Here is a 25,313-nt window from a genome sequence, read left to right as displayed (position 1 = left end):
GGGCAGCTAGGTACCTCACCCACCTACCGTAATTACCTAGGGGTAGGTAGGTACCTACCAGTCAAGCCCAGTGAGCCAGTGAGGGGGTGGTGGAGGGGTACCTAAGTATGTAGTACGTGCTGGTCATAAGCCACAAGTTGACGTCACGTGTGGTCCCTCCTACTTATCAGTACAAATTACTACCTAGTAGATACCTACGAGTAATTACATAAGGTACCTAATGAATGAAATACGTGTAACTACCTAGGTACTAGGTATGTGCATATGTAGGTAGGCCAGGCTCCCAGAGTCCATCATAGCCACACAATCAACCAACGTCGTCGTAACTGTCGGGCCTCGAGATCACTCCCTGAGATCAATCCTCCTCGCCATGGTAAGCCAGGAGACGCCTGTCTCCACACCAGCATCCTAGAATCTCATCTCTAACACAGCTGCAGTCTCAATCCCTCCGCCCTTACCTCCAGTGCGTGAGGAGCTCCGTCACAGCTGCCCTCTGTCTTTCCAACTTCGCCTCCCAAACATCAGAGCGACACAATGTCCCCGAGATTGAGGCCCAGACATCGCCCGAGGTCCTGCTAACGCCATTGGTCATTGCGCGCAACGAGAACGAGAAGGTCCTCATAGAGCCAAGCGTCAACAGTGTCCGCATCAGCATCAAGATTAAACAAGCCGACGAGATCGAGTCCATCCTAGTCCACAAATTCACCCGATTCTTGACCCAAAGAGCAGAGGCCTTCTTCATCCTAAGGAGAAAACCTATCAAGGTATGGGATTGGAACCTCCATGCCAACGTACCCCGGCCGCGAACATGAGTACTCAGCTGATATTCGTCGCCAGGGCTATGACATCTCCTTCTTGATAACGAACTTCCACACCGAAGAAATGCTGAAACACAAACTGGTCGATTTTATCATTCAGTTCATGGAGGAGGTCGACAAAGAAATCTCTGAGATGAAATTATTTGTTCGTCCTCCCTAAACTTGCACAACCTTGGACGCCCTCTGATGCCATTTAGTTGAACGCGAGAGCACGTTTTGTAGCCGAATCATTTTTAACACCTGTGAGTTTCACAGCCTGCCTGTCAGACTATTATACTAAACTATTTCATAGTTTGATTAAGGGGAGATGTGTGAGTCTTACCGAGGACTATTACAATGCATGGTGTGATGGCGTCAGGAAAGCGGCATGCAAAATCAGAGGGTTGCGGTGATAATAACCCATCAACTATCAATACATTTATCTTGAAAGCGCCGTTGTTATAATGGTCGACGCAATGCTATATACTGCTTTCATTCAAGAACTCATGCGTCACCAACCTCATCAGAACCGATTTCTCTATTACCCTACAAACTAGTCACATTGTACTGTGATATCGTCTACTAAGCCATCCTAAATGCCTTGCAGCCATTATGTCAGCTCCTCTCCATCCTAGACGGTGTTGGACGCGGACTAATCAATACGTCTTAGGCGAGGCATCTAAGATGGGGTTTGGTACTGATTCTTAACCCCGAATCAATTTTCCAACAAAGAGTTACCTCTAACGAAAGGCGTCGACTAAATATGGGATATCTCTATCTCTTTATAGGAGGTGTGGTACCACTGTGTGTTGTTTTATTGGTGAAGCCATCCTGAGGTACAGTCCACAATCTTGGGGCTCCAAAGCTCGGCTGACTAACACAATCTTCATCTTACCACAAACAAAACCCTCTACCTTGATAAGCTGTGTACTTATGTAAGTTTGCGTATGTGTGATACGGAGAATGCGGGGCCCCATCCGCTGCCCTAAGTAAGCCAGCGAGCAGATCCGCAAGAGTCTTATATCCAGAAACATTTACGGCCAATCACGGGAATTCATCAGTCAGCTCTGTCGCCACCGACGGACTCCACGTAATAATTATATCCATATCATAGAATGTGCTACTTTCAGGTCCCCACTGGCGCACGTCACTTTATAGCGTGTACTTTGGTCACCTCTAGAACTAACTGACGCGGACAGTGTACCTTGTGTCTGCTGGTAGGATTAGAATGGGCGAAAACCCATCATACGTTTTACATGAATTAGACTTCCAATCAACCTAGCAACCACGCTTATGAACCTGGTAAGGTCGAACAGTCCTGGGGCCAATCCGAACACCAAAACATCATTGCAACGTATATACTGAGGAAACATATATTCACGTCCACCGGGTTTAGGCAGTCCTTCCTATAGCAGTGATTATCATCAGCACGGCGTTGCTAGGTTCTACAGGCTAATCTATTTATCGGCTACTTAGCCGCGATTTGTTGTCAAACTCGCCGCAGCGCTCCTGTGAAGCTGGTTATTGGCCCACGTCAATTATATATCTGTTAGAATAATCCTGTAAGTGGTGGTCTTATTATCAACTTAACGATAAGTAGTAATTTGAATGGAGCTTGATGAAGGTGGATGTTGTATTTTTTAAGTTTTTTAAGTTGAAAAGAACTATACTTATATGGTGTCCATTCTACCATACCGATTTGACCAATAGCTCCGGATGTAGCTTGTTCATAATTGACTCCTGTTCTCAATATCGTGGTCCGTCTATATTTCTCTTTTGGCAATGGTTGAATAGTGCCACGGAACTAATGAAGCCTAATTTCTATACAGCACGTACCAAGGAACATTGTGTATATTAAAGCTAAATAAGGGGATAAGAGACGAAAATTAGAACCTCTCTCCTTGTGCAATAACAAAATAATTTACTTGAAAACGTAGTATGGCGGCACTGTGACAAGTAGCCTCGCGTTATTGAGAACCAGACTGTCCGGAAATTATTGCCGATGACAGTATACTCAACACGTATGGTCCATGTAACAACTTGCAAAATATTCGTGAAATTTTTGTACCAAAGGAAGTAACATCTTAAATTGTGTAGTTGTCACACGGTCAAGTCTGCCAAGACTCCAGAACCGAACGTAACCGATACTACCCCTGGCGAAGAAGGAGGCTATAAGCGATTGGATAAGGACAAATCTGTTAGCTGCGAAGGAACCAACAGTTAAGGCATGAAGGCCCAACGGGCAGAAGGGAGTCATAGATTGTATGAGGCCTGAATGAGCATAAATAGCCCAAGGAATCTCCTACTCAGAAGAGGGAGAGAGATCAAGGCCCTAGAGACCCCTAATAGATTATTATTGAATATGACTAAGTTCCAAGCCCTCTATAAGAGCCCTTGTCACAGTAGTTCTCCGTTGGCATCTACGCTAGTTAAGTATCAAGTATGGTTCAAGTTTTCTGGGAATTTGGAAGTATCGTTGAATAATCACCAGCCACGGCAGCCGTCTATAGGAGACCTCTCTTAATTGAAATGTGCAATCACATTCCCGGCATATCCTAGCTGGAGGTGATTCAATTACCTAGTTGAATTTCATGTTATGTACAGCTTTTCCCAGTCCTACTTAACATTTAAATATCATCTAACCAAATATTTACGCGGCATGAAAGCAGCGATAAGCTAGTCGATATCAAGTTTGATATTTTGATTACTACTCGATTATATATTAAGATCAATATCACCCCTTATCATGTATCACACTTGTCATCACCGCTTTCATAACTCTTTAACCAGCTCCTTTCGCCTCCCAGAATTGAACATTATCTTACTCGCCGATCGACCACAGGGACATGGTCTTTTTGGACCTCAATGGTGCCGCGTTCGCAAAAAGCACCTTAGATGTTGAGTTGAAGTCCCTCGTACTTTTGAATAGCGAGATCAAGGGTGTTGCCGAGGCTGTTGGCCTCGCTGGTGAGGTCCTGGGAGCGGGACTCAACAAGATTAATCAGGCCAATAGCAATGGTCTAAAATGTGGATGTCAGTCTCTCTAGCTGTCATCGTATCAAATTAGGACTCACGTCAACAACTCCCTCAACTTGGCGGAGGACAGCGGCAATGGGCTGCCCAACGACAGGAACTGAGGTGATGATACCTGCTTTTCCGATCAGGATGTTCAGGAGAGCTTGGTGTACGCGAACAAACTATGGAATTGTTTGTTAGATACGGGTCCAACAGAATTGAACTCGGCCGTGCCAAGGTGACATAATTTTGAGGTCACTTACGGCGCGGAAAGCGTTGAAGATGAGGGTAGCATCCGCCTCAGCAGTGATCGGGCTGGTACCATCCAGCTGGGCGATGGTGACGCTGGCGGTGGTGACGATCTCAGTCAAGCCACGGATGATCTGGGGGAATGGGCCCTGTCCGATGACAATTAGTGGGGCGTTGACGATGGTGATGCTTTGAGCAGGAGCTTGAAGCTGCTGGGACAGGTCGGTAACCCGCTTAAGGCCGTCGGCAATTTGGGCGGGGGAGAGAGCGGCAATAGCGGTGGTAGCCATTAGGGCACCGGCAGCGAAAATCTTGGAAAAAAGCATCTTGATGATGTGCTAAGAAAAAATTCAGGATTATGTGTGGATTGGAAAGCTAGTGAAGGTCGATGAAGGTTCTCGAAGCGGTTGTTTGTTGAGGATGGTGGTGAAAGGAAAAGAGTTCATTTCGAGGGGAGGGTTCCTAAACATTTATATTCCTTTGACAGCCTATACGGCACTCTGTGTTTCTCGATGCCTGCCTCTGCTGGTATGTTCATTTGCTTGGATTGTTAAGATCGTCGTTAGGGTCACCTCTCTGGTTTGAGCTAGTTGCCAAGCCCTGTTCAGCTTCAGACTAGATATCCCGGATATGTAACGAGAACTACCTTATACCATCTTGAGGTTAACCACTCAAGCTTAATCGGTCTCCAATGAAATAGTCAGTGGGTTTGCCGCCGCATCACAATACAATCTACTCAGCTACGTTGCTACATGGTAGATACTCAGGTAGGGGTCTCATTGTGGGCACCAGCTGACAGGACGGACTGGTGCGAGAAGCTATTCTAGCTAGCAGACCACGGGTATTCCCTCACAAGTGCTTCTGGACGCTTCACTGTTGTTCGAACATTTAGTATGTTGATTCGGCTCATATTCTTTGTGGCCCCCTACTCCCTCGGCAGATGGCATTCGATTGTAGATTGTAGCTGGATATGTGTGGTTCACATGTACCAACGAGTGAAACATAAATACGAACCAGATTGATGAGCAAAAAGAGAGTAGCTACAAGTTACAACCACTCTGCAGGCCAAGTCAAACCTTCTGGTATCTACATTCGTACACTGACTGTCGAGTGCATCTAGTGTAGTTGAGTTGAACAAGTTACCGTAGTGTGCTGATCCCTGGGGCATAGACCCCGGCCTTCCTGTGAATTCGGTTCGCAGTTAGCAGACTAGGACTAAACTAACTCTGAAAAGGAGAATAGATGTCTATTGAAAGTCTAGCCAAAGAGTCTTTCCTCAATGCGACGGGCAGGGATCGCGGTATAAGCGCTCATGATAATCGAATCTAGTAAGACTGATACAGCATGAAATCTGCGAAGCCTTTAGCTCCCTCTAGTCCGTACATTTACATGCGTCGCAACCGGTTGTTCTCATGATAGTGGCAATTCTCCACCGAAACGCTCACGGAGCTGCAGGAGGCGTTGAGGTGAGACTCATGTGGCTACCTATTTCCTGCAGCAGCCCAGTTTTCATTACCGCTCGTCTGAATAAATGCTACCCACCTGCATAGGGATATCAGCTGGGGAATTAAGTTATACGGTACCTGAAAATGGTTGGAATGGTCCTATAGGCGGACATTGGACTGGCAACAAAATTACATGTGAAGTGTTTATAGTTCTCCTGGTTGGCTACAGCTCAATGGTGTGGCTTTCTTGCCTCGACGTTATTGTGTATTATCATGTAGAATGATGTCAACTTGATAATTGATATTTCAATCTGCATCCCACAAAACAATACAGTCACGGTTTCCTAAGGCAACAAGGCTTAGTAAGATCTCTTCTATTCCTAATCTCATTTTGAAATTAAGCGGCGAATTGAATCATTGCTTTCGATATATCTCGTTCTCCAAACCTCCACTTTACCGATTCAGTACTGGCGCTAAGGTTGTCTAACCTAATTACTGTGAAAGCAGATGCTCACCGCAGTTTACCCAAGCTCTTAAGGACATATGTGCAATGAGATACACTAGACATATACCTCGTTATACTATCTATGCCATTTCCAGTGTAGCGCCCGTATAAGTATGTCTATCTGATGACTTCTACTACGTTTTATAACAAAATTGGCGAAAGTGTTAGCAAAAAGAAGTAATTGAGACTCAAATTTCTAACACTTTCTGCTCAACGCGTCTCACTTCAAGTGCCAAGAGCACAGAGCTATAAAGCTCGTTTAAGGTTAATAATTCCGTTTTCATGCTCCAAAACATGTTACGCCCTGGAGGCTCTACCGTTTCGGCATTATTGATCTGCCGTTCCCGTACGGGTAATCACGTTGGCTTCGTTCTAGCCTGCCAAGAACTTCATGATCTACGCTAACGGTAGATCCTACCAACCTGGTCACCTCTCCCCATGGGTCTGGTCAATATATCACGCTTAGTTGATGGGCTTCAGCTGGCCCATGATTGCTATCACACCGAATCCAGTATGACTTGCGTAAGTTCAGGTATAGCTAGGTGCAACGTTGGAAAGAGATACACTTACACGTATATGCGTAAGCTGCCGCCTATGAGATGTGTATCTAATGCATAATTGGTTATTGCAAGAGTTTATCAGCTGCCCAGGATAGCCAACGCCACCTTGTCGCAGCTGAGAGTATTTGAAAATAATTGTAAACTCCTCAGACAATTAGGCCAGAGGTCGCAACCCAAAGCGTCGAAGAATCACAATTGCGTGTACTTACTAGTAAAAGCTCTTTCCTTGTCTCCCGCCTCAGCCCGTGACCTAGGTATTATTAAAGCCTCTATACTGTATGGAGGAAAGGCTCAAAACTTTACCGACGGCCCAAGCTGATCGGCGACCCTAAATAGGAGGCTACACTAACCTTATTTACATACATACACACTATGACTATATCTTTTTGGCAAATTCTATCTATCTGTTCTAGTAATAAGCCTACTGCAACACTTGACGATAGCTACTCATAACAACCTGGGACGGACTGGGAGGCATGTCGAGACTAAGCCGAAATTAGTCTTCTTCAGCTCACTTCAGAGAATAGGACGACGCTTCACTACCTTATAAGGGTTATGCGAAGCGAAGTACGGTTGTCATAATTTGTCAGCCGGCTGTGTTCGCCATAGTACTCTAGCTATTCATATACAATAGGAAGTAAGAATAGCGAAGCGCCTTGTATTGTTAGTAGCTGATACGAGTCCTCGAGGACGCTTGCACGAGAATAAGTGTCATGACATATTCGCAGTCGTTAGATACATACGATACGCGTGTCCCTTTAGTACCTTTCCATTGCTTCTCCGGTGGGATGATATTCCAGCGCTCAATTAACGCGTTAGGTCTAGCTATAAAAGTCATTGGATGTCCTCGCCTTTGCCATTAATGGATCCGTGAGACGCCGCCTCGAGCAACGTGAGGATAATATTAAGGATAACAAATTCCGTAATCAGCTCATTTCTTGTCGAGAGGTCGGCATTGACACGGCTATATTTTGATCACAGAATCGAAACAAGGGAGGTTGTGACTCCGTATTGTCATAGTGATTGAAAAAGCTGGATGATATTGTAGCATAATCTTACAGGCAAGTTTACATGAGGGAATAATAAGAATTGCGTCACCAGACCATACAGATCTCTCACCGGGCTCTTCCTCATCTCAACCTCTGCCAAGGTTCTACTCCAGACGGAATCTCATAATTCCAGAGCGCCTCATTGACACACACTCATTGTTTCTTCGGAGCAACTTGGATCGGGTTGCTGGTCTGACCTCTCGGGCCGCAATTTCTCTCAAATCTGTGACTTGAAGATCCTATTCTTATAACTCAAAACCCAACAAGCTTTGGCGTTTCACTCTCCAGTCATTGGTCCTTTTAGTTGCCGGAAAGTGAAACACATATCTTATAACCATGTTTATTGCCAGCTCAACTGAAAATCTATCTGTAAGAGGGGTTGATGACAAGCGTGGGATAGAGTTTATTATTCACAACCGGATGATGTGCTCTGAATGGCAAGATCTAGACACCCCATTTGGATCCTTTCCTGACATTGGTGGCGAGTTTTGATTCTATACATAATTTGATCAGCGTATCTTAATTCTAATGCCAGCCCTAGTCGCATCACTACCCCTTTCCCAAAATAAGTGAATGGCTAGACAGCCATTTATTTGAATATAGCAGAGAGTGATGAAGAAATATATCTCTAGAATCTGCATGCTAAACGCGTACCAAGGTGCCTAACACATGCAAGACTTGCCCATAATCAGTGATGATGACACCTAGCTAGAGATGTCCATAGCCAAGCTCGCTCGCTGGATATCACCATCGATGAGATCTCTTCTCTCGATCGCAGAGTCGAGTATAGAAAAACGCAATAGCGCAGTCAAAGAGTTCATTGACTGCGAGTTAGACTAGCTCAAACTCTTCGGCAATTCGAAGAATAAAGAGGTAATTTTCAAGAAAAAGCTTTGTATCAAGGCGTCGGGGAGAGGCGGATCGAAAAGCGCTTGCCGTTACACATAACTATAATCACGGAATTGATATACATCGGCAGCATTAAGCTCCTCCCTGATGACAGAATGTACGAAACCTTCTCATGCATTCCTCGGCTCTAACTCCTCAATTCAAAGGGGGCCTCGGTTCCTCAAACCACAACTTGAATCAGAGTTTGAAAACCTATATTGTCTTTTCCTGGTTGGTGAAGTCTCTATGGGCGTTTGAATGTATCCCTTCATCACTTTTCTATTTCCATCTTGTTCGTCTAGAGCTGTCACTAGGAAAGCTTCTAGATCACCAAGTGATGCTCTCTTGGCTGATTCTAGATTTATTTCGAATCTGCATGCAACTCATATCAAGATACGATGCATGGCGTCGATGAGTATTAGGCCAAGCAAAGGCGACAAGTACGCTAAGCCTGATTCGTTGAGCACCATCGTGATCGTATAGTAGTATAGTCATTTGTGTCCCACTCGCACGAAGATCACAAAATCCGTTGATGGCCCCTCAAGGCTTGTGGAACATTCGGCGCCTCCAACATTGTCATACCTGCATTTACGGACGTGTGAAATCCTATTCATGAAGCTGAAGCTCACCGTAATTGTGGTGTCGATGTTGTAGTGCATAGTCGTTACGATTTAGGGGAATTAATAGGGTGAGTTTCCAAATGTTCTCAACGCCGCTTAGGAAGCATGTTTGACTTTTGGAATAAGGCCATGCACAACTCTGTCTGGAGGCCTGTCCCTGTCCGAATTCTATCACACATCTTGCTAACGGGGAGAGATAAGTTATCGACTCACCTGTAATACACATAGCCCTCAATAAATTGAACATTTGAAGCGGAGTCTGATAAACCGCATCATCTGAATCCGACAAGTTCAAACCCACGAGAAACCATGGCACGCTTCGTGGGCAAGACGGCAGTAGTCACAGGCGCAGCCTCGGGCATGGGTAAAGAGGTAGCTGAGCAGCTCGCCGCCGAAGGGGCGCGTGTAATGGCCCTCGACCTCGTCTTCCCGGAACAGTCAAGCTCCAACACCTCCCCATCCCCATCCATCCTGCAACGCAAGCACGACGTGACAAAACCGGAGGACTGGGACGGCTTAGTGGCTTACCTGGCCCACGGAGGCGTCGACATCCTCGTGAACGCTGCCGGCGTAATGGACTACGCGCTGCTTCACGAGACGGAATTCAGCAGCTGGCGGCACACGCTCGACGTCGACCTCGACGGCGTGATGCTCGGCATGCGCGCTGTCATCCCGCTCATGAAATCCCGCGGCGGCGGTTCCATCGTCAACTTCTCCTCGGCCCTCGCGACCATCGCCTTCGCTGGATCACCGGGCTACCACGCCGCCAAGGCTGCCGTCATGCATCTCACGCGCAACGCGGCCGTGACGTACGCGGCGGACAAAATCCGCGTCAACGCTGTTCTCCCGGGTATCATCGACACCCCGATGGTGAGGAAGCAGCCTGACGAGTACAATGCTGCTGCTGTCGCGCGCACACCGCTAGGACGCATGGGGACGGCGAGGGAGATTGCTAAGTGTGTCTTGTTCATCGCTAGCGAGGATGCGGCGTACATGACTGGGTCTGCGGTTACTATCGACGGGGGGCTTTCGGCGATGTAGGTGGATTGGGCTGTTATGCTGGACGGCAATTCCATGTGTTTGTTGTAATGCACGCGCTGTCTTCAAGGGGTGAACGCGGAATGCTATCGTTTCATTTAATAACTACATGAATACTGCCCTGTTGTTGATGATATGGTAACAATGTCCAACAGACTGGCTACCTTGCACTGATGACAAACTGAAGAACCCTAAGCCTCGACTAGGTATCACTCTTAATATTTCGGTTTACAAACGACGAGACTTCAATAAAGCGGATTGTCCCATATCATACTCCCGCTACAGCAAGCTGTAATTTCTTGAAGGCTATAGAAGAAATGTTAACGCCAATGCCATTTGACAGGTAGGTACCTCCTTGAATAACTCCATAACTATGCATCGGCTACATAACAGAAGAGGGGAAATGGTACGCTAAGTAACTAAAGCCTGAGTCCAACCTAGGGGGTAGACATTCCTAATTTCATTTCTGTCCTGCCTTCTTCCCAAGAACAATCGATCCTAGGCAGATAGAGCGTGTTGCAAGCAATGAGCCAACCCAAAAATGCAATCTTTGAGTCTGTATACTTGACCGATTATGTTCCTTTTTTGACTCTCAGCCGACCAACTAGCATGGTCCCCAGGAGGAGTGTCATTGATTTTTTTCATGCCGCATTTCTGAATGTGAACTTCGGGAAATAGCAAAGCTCACAGATAAAAGACAAAACAGTGATTAAAAAAAAAAGAATATGCCAAGCCGTGGTATCTACAAAAAGAGATGATGCCATTCTCGCTTTCGTTCCGTCTCAAATTCGCCATGCCATAAGAATATCATTCGTCCATCTCCAAATGTACTAGCATTTTTCAGAGGGTGTAAATTTCGCAATTGCAACAGATTAGTCAAGCTGAGGATTTTGCGGAAAGTCATGGAATCTCCCATCAGTTTTCTTCGTCATCTTCCTCGATAGGCGCAGGGGTTCGTCGCTCATGCCTTCGTTTTGGCCTTCTGTGTCGTGAGCTGGATATGTTACTAGCGGAATCCTCGGGGGCGAGGTCAAAATCATCACCACCCCAGTCACTTTCGCTTGTTACACCGTCCTCATCACCTGTGGCCCAAGGTGGCCGTTCGTAGCCCATTGAACCTCCAGAATGCTGCGGTAGGACATCAATTCGCGAAGCGCGACGATGTTGCTGGCTCATGAGGAGGCCGTTGTTGCGTCGTCGGAGTGCATTCCGTACTACTTCCGCGTGCACATGCAATTTTTCAAAGGCATCCTCAAGCGCCTCCATACCTTGGTAGATTTCTCGCTCGACCTCTGCCAAGACGGCCATTTCAACCTCTTCGTCATGAGACACGGGCTGCCGGTTTTGACTATGTGTGGCTGTTGATGAAAGCGAGATGAACGAAGCCGGGGTTGTGCCACGCGAGTAGAACCCTGAGTAAGGGGTCGTGCTACGGGATTGACCAAAGCCAGATGCTTGCCGTGCTCCCAATCCTGGAGGGAAAGGTGCTGGTCGGGTGGGTGGCGGCGGGAAGAAGCTATTTGCAGGGGTAGCACCTCGCGATAGCGGGTTTTCCATTGTAGGTGTCATCGCATCGTCGCCATCAGCACCTGACCAGAGGAAACCGTCGAACCGACCCGAAATGAGAATCTCCCACTCTTGCGGGCTGATATCAACCATGGTAGCGAAAAGATCATGATGGAAAGGATTCTGGACAAGAAACACGGCAGTTTCCGCATCCCGCGGTGCCTGCGATAAACGGTATAGACGCTGGAGCTGAAGTCCCGTTTTCACCAAGAAATCTGGCCGAGACTTTCGCATAGGGGTTGGTGCTCGTAGAGTTGGTTGTATCTCCTTTGAGCCAGAGATCAAGGCGTTAAAGTACGGTCGTTCTTCCTGATTAAGGCTTGTAAGAATTGCGAAAGCGAGTGTCTCGTCATCTACCTCAGATGGTGGAGGAGCAGGCGTCTCTGCACAGCTGTTCATCCACTTGTCCACCGACGATTTAACCTTCTTAGTCTGCCGCAAGTAATGCTCTCGAAATTCTTCAGCAATGTCAGGATCCAGTTTTACTGGTGAAGCCGGTCGAGGAGGTAGATCCGCCGTGCTTTCGATAGCAGTGGCAACCACACTAGAGAGATCGAATGGTGGCCACGAAGGCATTTCCACTCTACCGCCAACGCGCTCGAGCACCTCACCCCACCCTAACCCTCGATGTTCCTCTGGCGCTTGCTCACACATAACACATGTGCATCCTTCCTCTGGTAAATCTCTAGAGAAGACATCTTCAAGTCGGTCGAGCAGGCGCCTCGCTACTGACCTGTGTCCCGTGGCCACCGCAATTGATCCTTGCTTTTGAAGTACGGTCTGATACTGGTTAAGAAGGTTGAAAAATGGCGCAAATAGAGTTTCACATCCAGACAGGGGCGGGTCCGATGGCCGGTTTCCATTCTGTCGGGGCAAGACTTCGAGAAAATGCTTAGGAACGGGGTGATGTAGACCGCCGTGTTGGAGTAAATAGTCGATTCGCGGCACCTCACTGATATCTAGAGCTGGTGGCGGAGGAGGTGGAGGCGGTGGTGGGCCAAAGTCGGTGGCGGGCGTCGCCACGGGTGTTGGCCGGTCTTTCTCGTCGCTATAGTTTGAGCGGGGGTTATGACTCTCATCCGGGAAGACTTGTGGCGAGGGAAATTGGGCTGTTGCCGTGGGAGTTTTCGGCGAGGAATCCTGCACGGATTCCGGTGAGTCATCAGCGTCGAGACTGGGCATCCTGGTTGACTTTGTGGAAACTGATCTCTTCGGGGGAACTGAGGTTGTAGACGATTGGGCGCCGGCAGTCCTGCCATCACTCAGGCCGGAAGCGGTTTCATCCATGATCTGGATGCTAGGGGGTGGCTTCAATGTAGAGGATTTGCCATACGCATGGCTTGATGATTTAGATCTAGACAGCTTCGACCTATCTTCGTGCCTCGAACTTGATCTAGAAACACCTGATAATCTAGACCTTGGGCGTTCCGACCCATCAGACCGCAGCCTCGAGCTAGAGGTCTTGCTGCGCCGTTTCTTTTCACTCGCTAAATCTGTCTCGGGAGGGCTGGGTGGACGATCATCTTTGCGTGAAGGCTTTTCTTCGTCTATTGAGCGTCCAGGAGACTTGGATCGCCGCCTGTGCTCAGATCCCAGGTCGGTTGGGTCGGGAGTCAACGGGTCGGCCTGATGATTAGTGGCACCTAGGTCATCGCGGCTATGAACAGCTTCTTTGCTGTGCGCCTTGCTAAAGGTTGGGTAAGGGAGGCTGACTCTGCTACCAGCAACCGACGTCCGGGTGAGCTCGGGTACTAGATCATTCATGGAAGAAGCCTTCTCTTTCTTCTCCCGATCCCTCTCCTTCTCCTCTCTGGTGCGGTGGCGGCGATGGTGGGTGGATGATGTTATGGATGGCGATTCGGCGTCGATGGAGGTCCTCAGCTTGGAGGACCGGTGTGAGCGATGGCGGTGGACGTCCTTGGAGTCTTTATCCTTGACCGATCTGGAGCGCCCACTCTTGGAGCGACGCTCTCGCGGGGGTTCATCGCGGATGTTGCTGATGTCGCTGGGCGCTGCAGCATCGGCTTCGTGGTCGTTGAGACCCATGGTTGCTCAGGCTGGCTGCTCAGGCTGGCACCCAATGGGGCCGTGACAGCTCGTCAGGGATGGATGGGGAAACGTTAATGATTAAGGATCGCTCCACGTGGACTCGACGGGCTGCCTAGCGACGGGACGGGGCGGCACGATTGAAGCTTCTATGTTTCTAGCAGGTTGGAGATGGCGGCGGCGGTGCATGAGTTGTACGAAGTATGTCGGTAGTAGAAGGTTTGAGGAAAGATGGCGCAACCCGTGGGTGCATACATCCAGAACATGAGAGGTACAAGAGACACGAGAATGGAGAGGGAGAGGTACTGGTACCGGGTGCCCGCCACTACATCCCTCCACGTGTAGGTACCTCCCTGCACCAGCCGAGCCAGCTCGCCAGCTACGCAGCGGTCTGCTATTCGACGGGTTAGGCATGAAAGTGCTACTGTACCTACCACTTGCAGTGTAGATAGGTACGTACCTATATGGCAGCACAGTGCCTTATGTCCATATATTTAAGTACCTAACTACTTAGGCCACAGGCGTACCTACCTGAAAGCTACTCTAATATACAGTGTACCAGCACTGTATATCTCGACAGTGACAGTGAGTGGTCTCGGCTGCACCCGCACCATCAGGGCTTCCTGGCCATCTCATCTGCAGATGCAGAGGAGCGCGGGGTCTAATTCGTGTTGTCGTTCCATTCCGTTCTACTTTATGAACTCGATGGTAATGATGGCATGCAATGGATGCCTCTAGGTATCCTCCATACCTGTCACCGCTCTCCAGGTAGAGACTTACAGTACTCGCCAATAGCAGGACCCTGGACCCTGGACCCTGGGCACCTTTCGAACTCGGGACCTTGGAATGGTGCACTCATTCAATAACTGTTTTGTAAACAATATTCAGAGTTTCTTTCATATTTAATCATTCTCTTTCTGTAATTTAGTTATAACAAAACTTTGCCTAACTAGGTGAAAAATGCTCCTCATAATATGTATGTACGTAGGTACAACCTTGAGTAGGTAGATACCATCGAAGTATACATATATACACATACTGGTTGAGTTAGGAAATCGCCTCAACTCGAAGCAAAATCTAGATCTCCGAGCACAGCGCAATACATATATACATGCAGAGATCGTAAAATCGCGGTGTGTGTTCATACACAGGAGTCATAGTCGTTGATCTGAAACTCCAACGATGATGGGGATTGGGGCCTGCTTTCCGAGGTCTAGCGCGCTGAGACCGTCTCCAATCGCAAGCCGCGTCGTGATGGCTGGCGATCCACACCGGCCGAACATGTTTGGGGAGACCCAACAAACAAGAGGTTAAGATGGTCACGAGTATTCGCTGTCTTCCAAGACTCGCTAGTTTACTGTATTCATTCATTCCTTCGTCGCTCGCCTACTCTCTATTGGCCACGATGGGGCTACCAAAAGCTGTAGTTCGACTCTATATTTGCTCCCCTAAGCGCCTGCCTATCCAACTGCTGCTACATGTAGGTACAGAAGTTCTTCCAAGCCCCGCCTCAACCAAAGTGGCTGGCTAAGCTGCTCCTCCTCCACCGGGTAAGCGCCAACTGTGTAATGTAAGGTCTATCCTAAGATCCATCTTCGGTCTCGTCTATATAGCATCTTTAATATTCTGGGTATCTAGAATGGAGTCACCGCGGTGTATGCTTTTCGTCCGTTCGCAGACCTTGTCGTTTACAAGCGGTCTAGCAGACCTGTGCCCTCGAGCATGAGGACGATCTGGTGGACAATGGAGCGGACTGACTGCTTCTCACAGTCAACAACCAGATCGGCCTTAGCCGGAGCCTCGTACGGGTCGTCAACACCCGTGAAGCCCTTGATCTCACCCTTACGGGCTCGGGCGTAGATGCCACGCTTATCTGTCTTCTCGCAGTAGTCTAGAGGGGTAGCCACGTGGACGAGGAAGAAGTCGCCGTACTTCTCGATAGCGTCTTTGGCAGCGGCGCGGTCGGCCTCGAAGGGGGCGATAGGGGCAGCAATGACGGCTGTGCCTGAGCGCGTCAGCTCGCCAGCTACGAACGCAATGCGTGCAATGTTCTTGCTACGGTCCTCTCGGCTAAAGCCCAGCTCGGATGACAGCTCGGACCGAACCGTCTCACCTAGCAGCATCGAAACGGATCGGCCGCCTTGCTGGTTGAGTGTGACTTGCAGGGCGCGGGCGACCTGGTCCTTGCCGCTGTTCTGGTATCCGGTCAGGAAGATGGTGAAGCCTTGAGCAGCCCGTGGAGGATGCGATTCACGGAGAACCTTGACAACCTCGGGGTATGAGAACCACTCGGGGATATCACGGCCACTTCGTAGTCTCGCGCGCAGCTCTGTACCAGAGATGTTAAGGGTACGGGTATCCTTGGGGATCTGGTCAATCGGTGCATATTCGTCCTTGTCTGGAAGGTATGTAACCATCTGGAAAGGAACGACCTCGATGCCGAGCTCGTCGCGGTACTTCTCAACTGCATATTGAGCGTCGTACGGGCCGTAAAAATCAACACCCTGGCTATTCTTTCCGGGGCCAGCATGATCACGGCCGACGATGAAGTGAGTTGCGCCGTGGTTCTTACGGATGATGGCGTGCCAGATAGCCTCGCGAGGACCACCCATTCTCATGGCCAGGGGCAGGAGACCCAGAACAGCCATACCATTGGGGTACCGGGGTAGAAGAGCCTTGTAAACGCGCACGCGGGTGAAGTGATCGATATCGCCGGGCTTGGTCAAGCCAACGACGGGGTGGATTAGGACATTAGCATGGTGCGAACGAGCAGCACGAACGGTTAGCTCTCTATGAGCGCGGTGCATGGGGTTTCGGGTTTGGAAGGCAACAACTCGAGACCATCCGAGCTTATCGAAGTGCAGTCGAAGTTCGGCCGGGGTGTCTTTATGATAGCCATGTTAGTCTCTGTAACCCATCGCGCTATAAATGATCGGAGCCAGCTAGCCAGACTCACATCGTAGATCCACGAAATCATAGTGTTGGAGGCGGTTGATAGCCTCGATCTTGCCTCCAACGTAGTACTCGCCGGCGGTTCTGAAGAGATATTTGACCGCGGGATGCGCCTCGTCATCGCTGCCGAAGACCTCCTTTGCCTCGAGTACCCTGCCATTCGAAGTCAAGATTAGTATATAACCCAAAGGATGCATTCCATAGATCATGCTAGGTCGTACTTATTGGGCTTGTAGACATCGTCAACGGTCAGAATAGCAAGATTGCGATCATCACGCAGATCGCGAAGGGTCACGCGTTGACCAGCTTTCAGGCCCAATTCGTTGATGGTCGCTTCGGACACATCAAGAGTGATGGGCATACTGAAGAGGGCGCCATCTGCTAGACGGTTCTCCTTGACAACGCTATAGAATATGGTAAGCGGACAATTCAACTTGGACTGTATCTAGTCCATCGACATTATCTCAGCACCCAACTTACCCGTTATAATCGGCTTCGTTCATGAAACCTGCATGGGAGCTATGTAAGCCTCCGTGATTGTTTGAAAGCAGCTGATAAGCAGAGCTGGACCCTTTATGCCGATCTTTGATGTAACCCCACTATGCATGCTATGGAGGGGTCTTGGAGAGTGCGAATTTAGGATAGAACACGCACCTTCGAGGGGAGAGAAGCCACCATTCAGGATCAATTCAAGATCGCAGAGCTGTCTCTCAGTCAGGACAACGGCAGGAAGCGTCTCGGCTTCAGCAGCAAGCTCGGCTTGTCGGGGGAGGTCTCGGGCAAGGAGATCCTTGAGGATGCCTCCATGAGGTGGGTTCGCCATTGTGAGTGTGAAATTTTTTGAAATTTTTTTTTTTTGGTTTATCGAACTACAAAAAAAGGCGCGACCGTCGAAAAAGCACAAAATGGGCAAGACTATGTCTAGTATTAGTAGGTAGGCAAAGAAAGGCCAGATAATCGGCCAAGCTTAAATAAGTAAGCAAAGGTCGGACACGACGGGAGAGTGCGTAGTGAGATGGATGAAAGTCCTTACTGCTAGCTCGGCCTGTACGTAGATGGGACCCCTGCTGGCGGGGATGGTGATGACGAATTCCTATAAATACTGGACGCAGGCGTCGGTGGTGAGCAGGGGAAAGATGGCGGGTTGATGGAGCGACGATTAGCAGACGGGATATATAAACGAGGCGCGGGCGAGGGAGAAACTATTTAAGATGCACATTTTTAGATACAATATAGCCGTTTCTCCATGTCCAGATCGATTCCAGGTACGTCAGCGCTCAAAGCAGACTTTAGCTTGGATGGCGTGCTCAGGAACCAAGCATCGAGCGTGGTCAGCGGGGCATTTAACAGACCAGCATGACTTATCAAGCTGAGACTTCCCGCTAGTTCGATGCTACCCTTTCGACATGGGCAGCCGCCTTTGAGCCGCCGGTAGAGGCATCAAGACGTTCCGGCGTGGAATTGATCTACCTACTATACCTACCTACCTACTTACACGTGAGGGCATCCGCACCTGTCCGCGCCAGATTTCGGACGTGCCCCAGGAATGCCAGGCTTACACTCCGACCTCACCAATTTGGAAGTGGCGGCTGGATGGGGGCTGGAAGCTACTGCGTCGAGTAATCCTGCCGCTTCCTGATCTGATTGGGGTTCCTGATTGGGATTCCTGGTTTGGGATTTCCAGGCCTTTATGCCAACCTGTGTCAGGCCTAAGTATGAGTCCTATAAGGAGGTAGGTACCCTCTATGTATGTACATATGTAGGTAGGTACTTATGTAGGTAGGTCTGCTAGGTACTTAGGTAATGTAATGCCAGGACGCTACGGCACCGCCCAGGCACGTAACGTAATGCACGTGCAAGCGTTTCAGGAGGCTTTTTTTACTGTATAAGTTCCCCCCCGGTCTGTGCCTCGTACCTAACACTACTGTACATGGAATCCGGCAAAACTAAGCCCACTCAAAGATCCTCTCTGATCCTCTTCACATGACACCTTGATGTGTGCAATATTGAACACGAAAGAGTATCATGCGTTGCATATCTGGATACCACCTCTTGTCCATCTACTACCGTCCACGCTCCCGTGCGATGTAGCTACCGACACCCGAGAGCGAGATCCGAGATGGACCGGCACGTAGCGGGTATCGGTGGGACCGTCTACCCCGGTGCTACCGGCGCTCTATTATAACTTACAAAGAACATAAAAAAAAAAAAGAGGAGATAGAAGAGGTCTAAAGAGGTCCGAAGAGGTCTGAAGAGGCTACTGACCTGGTCAGCTGTCGAGGCCAGTGCTCTATTGTGATGGGCCCTGTCCGGGGTTCTCGGTGTATGACCTCCGCTATGAACGACGAGTGCGACGAGGTTACAGTAGGCAACAGGCACAGAGCCAGGTGTGATGAGTCGGCCACTCGGCACCGACTTCGCCGACGAAGACATCCAAGACACCTGACGGACGAACTGCCGCTGCTGCGTCTTGTCGATCAATGCACTTTTGTCTGCAGTCTACCGAATCAGGATCTCCATACATGGTGACTTTTCTCGTCGGGCATTCCCCGTTCGGCTTCCGATCGACTTACTCTGATGCGCCATTGGCTGTGCTTATGTGATTGCTGATTGCTTCTTTCCTCCTTTCACTCAACACCACACCTAAATTAGTTCGGGTCATTTGTATATTCGTGGTGATATATAACTACCACGGTACGCGCAGCTTTGGCCGAATCAAGGCGTCTTGGCCGTTACGCAATTGTCACCGCTGAACCGATCACTTGATATCTAGTGCCAAGCTATTATAATAACGGCGAAGTGATCCATTGCACCTTCGGTTAGGTATTGCCTACATCTTACCAGTCGTGTTGTCTCTTCCTTGACCGTCGTGATCCTACACGATAACTCTTCCAAGTCAGACAGCGCGCAAAGCTCTTACCCCTTCTCCGCACCTTCTCTTTCGTTTATTTTTTTTTTCTCTCTTCTTTTCATAAAATGCACGTACAAGATGCCCAGCACGAGAATTACCTGATACATAATCTGCACCATGCTCAGTGAAGCATAACAGAGGCTATTTTCCATGCCTACTTTGTAACATACCATTAATGACCCGGCGACTTGCTAACGGACAAATTGCTGCCATCTTGGCAAACTTGGCACCTCGCTCGCAATGATCTCGGAAACCACTGAAGGCTGGTCTCGTAGGTCTCGACGACCGTAATTATTGGGTGGCAGGTCAGCAGTTGCTGGGCCATTCTGAGGGTTTGCATCGCCTTGGACAGTCACAAAACCCGTAACAGATGGGTTGCTGGGTGTGGTACCGAAAACTGACTCGGATGCACTGACCAGCCCAGTGCTATTTGAAGCCGGTCCAGTAATCGGCGTCGTGATTGAAGTGATGAACGTGCTCGGAAAGACCGGGGCGCTGGCTATTGTGGAGTTAACTAATACACCCATTAGTACGGTACGCGGCGCGAAGATGGGAACTTACTTGGCGCAACCCCAGATTGGGCCCGGCTAGACTGAGCAGGCAATACGCTAGGAGAAAACACAAGAGTCGTTACCGTACCTGATTCAATCACAATTGTCTCGCTGCAAGTCGTATCGATCGAAAATGATAATGCCGACGACGTCAGTGTGACGATAGTTGTTGTCTCCGGCAATGTGATAATGGTTTCACTACATGTTGTATCAATTGGCGACGACGGGAACGACGACAAGGGCAGAAGCGAGGAAAATGTCAAAACCGTCGTGGTGCCAGATTGCGTGATCGTGCTCTCGCTGCACGTTGTGTCCCAAGAGAATATAGAACTTTGCGCCATAGATGACGAGCCAATAGAAATCACACTGTTGGTGATACTGGGTAGGGCAGGACTCTGCGTGGCTGTACTAGATCCAGATACCACAGTCGACCCCGCAACTTGTGAGGAAATCCCCGTGGATATCGAAGAGTTGGATGATGGCAATATGCCTGATGTCGACAAAGCTGAAGGCGCGCTACTGGACGATTCTCCCGAAGGGGCTGATGATGGGCCAGTGTTGCTCGGTCCACTTGTGGATGGTGTCACCACAGGACTCATGAAGGAGGGTATCGATGTCCCCGAACTCAGGCTGGTGCCAGCGGTTGAGCTGTTTGCAGTTCCAAGGGGCGAGGTAGTGCTCTGGCCACTGAACGTTTGTGCTCCAGTACTCGCCGATGTTAGTATTTGTCCTGACGAAGCAGTCCCGCCTGTTGTCGAGCTTCCGATGACGCTACTGATTGGGCTTATACCTGCTACGGATGAAGAATTGCCTGGGATACCGGAGGATACTGGTAATGGATTTGTCTCGGATCCCTGAGAGACAGACAATGACGGCGGCGATACGGTAATGCTACTGCGCAAGCTCGTCACGGCCTCCGCAGACGACATATTATATGGTAGACTCGATAAGAATGACCCAGTGCCTGTCGTAGATGCAACACCCGGGACTGAGATTGGGCTGGTAGTTATCGCTACCCCATTAGTGACGCTAGCAGAGAGGCCAGAAGTAGCAGCCGTCGAGTTTGAGAGGGGATAGGGGTTCGAAAGTGTTCCGGTCGAGGTGATTGGAACGCTGATACCAGGCCCGGAGCTGGTGCCAATGATTGATCCGCCCGAAGCTGGAGGCTGACTAGTGTTAACTGGACCCGAGCTTGATGAGGGCGATGAGACACTGCCTGATACCGGAAGCGAACCTTGTGAGCCAGAAATAAGACCAGTTGAAGTGGCAGCCATAAAGCTAAGCTCCGTGCTAAACAATGAGGTGGGTATAGAAATCGCCGTCGAATTCGGTACAGTGGAAGGCGGGCTCGGGCTGGTTTGTGCTCCCGGTCCGGCTCCGGCTCCGCCTGTTCCAGTAATGACGACACTGCCAGAACTAAAAACTGTCTCGGACGCGAACGACGTGACATTGCTGGACACGGTTGATACCGTCGAGTTACTCAGAGTTAAAGGTGGGTTTGTGGGAAGGGACTCCGTGGTTATTCCAGAGCCAGCTCTTGTTGTGTTCGATGAAGTATTGCTGCCATAACTTGAGCTCGTTCCCAGCGGTAACGGCAGAGTCCCGTTTGAGACCGGAGCGATCGTTGTGGGAGTTAGAGCTGTTACGGTTGTTGGAGGCACTGTTGACATAGCTGGCGCAGTGACATTGGTTTCTACGGCTGTCGTAAGTGTGTTTCCCGTCCCACTAATAACCGAAATAGTCGACACGGACCCGGATAATAAGACTCCAGTGCTAGTTTTGGTGCTGTATGTAGTGCTCGGGTTCGGTCCTGAGCTGAGAGTTCCTGGTGCGTTACTCAATGTCGTTGAATTCGTTAACAGATCTGGCGCCGAGCTCGATGGCTGTACTGATATGGCCGGGGAACTACCACTGGCACTCGTTAGGCTCGCGCCAGATGAAGGTTCGGATATAGGATGAGTACCAGAAGACGCCGATGGCGTTGGTGTCACCGTAGCCGTAGTGAGTCCTCCACTGGGGACCGTTGTTAGGCTCACGAGACTGGAAGTATTAGACGCTGGGAAAGGGGGCGTGCTTGATAATGATCTGGTAGAATTGACTCCCGGGCTCGTCTCAAGGCCTGATGGCAAAGAAAATGACGCGGTGCTTATTTCCAAGCCTGGTGTGGTGTAGGTATTCGATGATGACCCGGCCAGAGAGGACAGAGTCTGTGTTGACGAGTTGCTAGGAAGGCTTGATAATGTCGTGAGGGCACTACTACTGCTTGGTAGGGATGATGGTCTGCCAGATTCCATGATACCACTTGTTGCAACAGTCGAATTAGGGAATGGATACAAACGAGTTGAAGAGCCAATAACAGATGCTGACGAAGCTGATGAAATTTGTGAACCAGTACCTGAAGGCGAGCCTGTACTTGAAGCCTCTGGGAATCCGGATGTCGAATTACCTACGCTAATCGTGGCTGAGCTAGGTGGTGTTGAGATGAGCTCGGTTGAGAAATTGAACCCACTTGTCAGACTACCAGTGGCACTTACTGAGGTCAGGTCTAGTGAAGAAATGAATGGAGTGGTTGGTGATGATTCAGGACTACTACTGCTAGGAAGTCCCGTAGGTCCCACGGTCGTAAGCGTTGAGTTGGTGATTGAGAATGGCGGGCTGCTGGATGTAAGAGCACCTGATGTCAAAGTCTGCGACGTGTTGTATACGCTTGACATCTCGATCGAAGAGATGCTTCCGGATGCGGTACCAGAGTAATTGCTCATAATGCTCGTGGAAAGGACAACCGGCATCGACATGCTGGTTTCCGGCCCAGAGGGGAACGGGGCTAGAGAAGTAATAGAGAATGCGGTAGAGATTTGGCTTGGTAATGTTGTTTCAGGCCCGCTACTACCCGTAGGATATGGTCCGATTCCAGATACAGATTCGCTCGAATTGCTCAGTGGGAAAGGCGCTGTTGACAAAGTACTCGAGAACAGTGTGCCCGGCGAGACTGTCGTCACGCTGTTAGCTGTTGCGAGCGATGACCCCGAAAGCGACTCTGCCGCAGTAGAAGAAATTCCGGTGCCAGAAAGACTACCTGTCCCGCTATTTGCCAGTGTCGTTGAGTTACCTAGAGGATAGGGGGCACTTGTCGATGACGCTGAGAGGGTAGAAAGAGGGGAGCTTGACGACAACCCAGTAATCGTTGAAAGGAACTCTGTGCCGCGGGGACTGGTTGTTCCACTTGCCTCCAGCGAAGAAGTTGCGTTGCTTGATGGGTATAGAGCTGTCTGGGAGCTGTTCTGGGAGGCAACTACAGATGTGGAGGCTTGTCCTAACGGCCCATTTGTAGACTCACTAATGGGAATAGATCCTATATTGGATGTCGTAGATATAGCATTGCCACTTATTCCACTACCAGTAGGAAGTGTGGAATTTGTAATGGGGAAAGGTGTTATCTCAGTGGAAGTAACAGAAATGGCGGTGCTACCATTCATTGATGATGTGATGGGGAATGATTCTGAAGCAGACACTGTGAAGGAACTCAGCACGCTGAAAGAGATGTTAGTTGCGCTGCCTGATGGCAGCGATGAATTTGTTTGTGGGTAAGGAGCAATCGTGCTAGTAATGCTGGCCGTCGGAACAGAAGAGTTGGTCAAAGAGAATAGTGTTGTCTCGCTAGCACTTGAACTTAGCGGTGGTGCGCGACTGCTCGTGGACCCAACGGAACTCCCTGTTGGATTGACAGCTGAAGCTGAAGAGTTAGTCAAAGGGAACGGCGCCGTTTCGCTAGCACTGGCAGACGTGTTCGCAGCTGATGAAATTGACGGTGCTGCTGTAAGTGATCCTGGGCCAAGAGTCGTAGAAGATCCAGTAATACTCAATGAAAAGCTCGATAGTACTTCAGTAGTAGCTGTCGAGTTTATCGACACTGAAGTACTTGTTGCTCCAGTGCTCATTGGGCCCGTGGAGTTCGTCAGGAATAATGTTGAAAATGATATAGACTCTGCGTTCGAAGTTGGCGTGCCGGTAGTATTTGATTGCCTATTCGTTGGGCTCATGATAGGACTCGATGTGTTAGTCATTGGGTATGACACAGTCTCACTGATATTAGATGAGCTAAGGGAACTAGTTGATCCTAGAGTCGGCGATGTTAACCCTTCCTCGGAGGTAGAGGCAGCGGTACTATTGAGTAAGCTGCTTGTCGGCCCACCTGTCTGAGTGGAAGAACCCGTCAGAGATGATGTTGTTTCTGTCGCACTAGTAGAGAACCCTGTCGTAACCAAGCTTGAGTTTGTTAATGAAGATACTGGAGATATCGCGGTGCTAATCATTGAATTGGATGGTCCAGATGAACTCGTAGAGTTCGAAAGAGGATAAGGAACGGAGGATACGGTACTACTAGATACACTAGCCCCAGTGCCGGTCATAGAGAAGGAATTGCTCGTAATACCACCGCTGAAACTACTGATTGAGCTCAAACTTATTACAGAACCTTGGAAACCGGAGGTAATCAAGCCTGATGGAGGGGTGCTGGAGGCGCTAGGAATGCCAGAAGATGGCGTTGTAGAGCTGCCGGCAATGGTTGAATTAGTCAAGGGATACAGGCCTGTCGAGCTTGAACCCGACTGCTGCGTGGTAGCATTGCTATTACCAGAAGTTAAGGGCGATGTCATGGTACTCGAGACTTCGCTTAATTGAGACGTCAATGCAGTTGGAACAGTACCATTCCCACCAGCGGACCCGGTGCCTTGCGTACTAACTTCCGGTGTCATAGAATTACCTATAGATGTTATGGGCGACACAGTGCCACTGAGAATGGACGTGATAGCATTCGACTCTGGCAAAGTTGTTGCAACTGTTGAGTTTGGTAACGGGTACGGAGTAGATCCTGAAGCAGTCTCTATGCCCGACGTCAGACCAATAGGTGTAGAACCAGTAATCGTACCGGTAGGAGGAGACAAGGTTGCAGATGTGTAATTAGAGGTAATGTTAGGCGTAGTCATAGAGATCATTGATGAATTACTATGGAAAGGTAGAGTACCCGAAGTTTGTGGAATAAACGAAGACCCGCTGAAAGAGGCATTTGCTGTACTGCTAATAGGCTGAGCTGAAATACTCCCAGTTGAAGAAATCTCGGTC

At 49.3% G+C, this 25,313-nt stretch overlaps 5 protein-coding genes across 5 annotated transcripts; 2 read left to right on the top strand and 3 right to left on the bottom strand.

The window, feature by feature from the left end:
- The first annotated feature begins 194 nt into the window (after positions 1-194).
- F5B22DRAFT_630980 (uncharacterized protein) lies at positions 195-1,412 on the top strand. Its single transcript, XM_047976587.1, has 4 exons — positions 195-373; positions 438-764; positions 838-963; positions 1,016-1,412. The coding sequence occupies exons 1-4, from the start codon at positions 371-373 to the stop codon at positions 1,208-1,210; spliced, it is 651 nt and encodes a 216-aa protein (XP_047824904.1). The 5' UTR covers positions 195-370; the 3' UTR covers positions 1,211-1,412.
- A 2,092-nt stretch (positions 1,413-3,504) lies between these two features.
- F5B22DRAFT_578066 (UVI-1) lies at positions 3,505-4,713 on the bottom strand. The gene is made up of 3 exons (XM_047973228.1): positions 4,076-4,713; positions 3,872-3,994; positions 3,505-3,817 (listed from the first exon to the last, which is right to left on the bottom strand). Exons 1-3 carry the CDS (start codon positions 4,385-4,387, stop codon positions 3,689-3,691), a joined length of 564 nt encoding a protein of 187 aa, XP_047824903.1. The 5' UTR covers positions 4,388-4,713; the 3' UTR covers positions 3,505-3,688.
- Positions 4,714-8,992: 4,279 nt separating this feature from the next.
- F5B22DRAFT_577969 (2,5-dichloro-2,5-cyclohexadiene-1,4-diol dehydrogenase) lies at positions 8,993-10,625 on the top strand. Its single transcript, XM_047973227.1, has one exon. It carries the CDS (start codon positions 9,438-9,440, stop codon positions 10,167-10,169), a length of 732 nt encoding a protein of 243 aa, XP_047824902.1. The 5' UTR covers positions 8,993-9,437; the 3' UTR covers positions 10,170-10,625.
- On the bottom strand, positions 10,626-13,879 carry F5B22DRAFT_577968 (uncharacterized protein). Its single transcript, XM_047973226.1, has one exon. It carries the CDS (start codon positions 13,776-13,778, stop codon positions 11,082-11,084), a length of 2,697 nt encoding a protein of 898 aa, XP_047824901.1. The 5' UTR covers positions 13,779-13,879; the 3' UTR covers positions 10,626-11,081.
- A 1,428-nt stretch (positions 13,880-15,307) lies between these two features.
- On the bottom strand, positions 15,308-17,806 carry F5B22DRAFT_577820 (putative sulfate adenylyltransferase). The gene is made up of 6 exons (XM_047973225.1): positions 17,764-17,806; positions 17,385-17,645; positions 17,211-17,238; positions 16,952-17,134; positions 16,735-16,883; positions 15,308-16,662 (listed from the first exon to the last, which is right to left on the bottom strand). The coding sequence occupies exons 2-6, from the start codon at positions 17,551-17,553 to the stop codon at positions 15,467-15,469; spliced, it is 1,725 nt and encodes a 574-aa protein (XP_047824900.1). The 5' UTR covers positions 17,554-17,645; positions 17,764-17,806; the 3' UTR covers positions 15,308-15,466.
- Between the last annotated feature and the right edge of the window lie 7,507 nt (positions 17,807-25,313).

This window comes from Xylaria bambusicola (assembly GCF_022495145.1).
Source record: "Xylaria bambusicola strain CBS 139988 unplaced genomic scaffold F5B22scaffold_94, whole genome shotgun sequence".
Classification (NCBI taxonomy): Eukaryota; Fungi; Ascomycota; class Sordariomycetes; order Xylariales; family Xylariaceae; genus Xylaria; species Xylaria bambusicola.
This window is presented reverse-complemented; position numbering and strand designations above follow the sequence as displayed.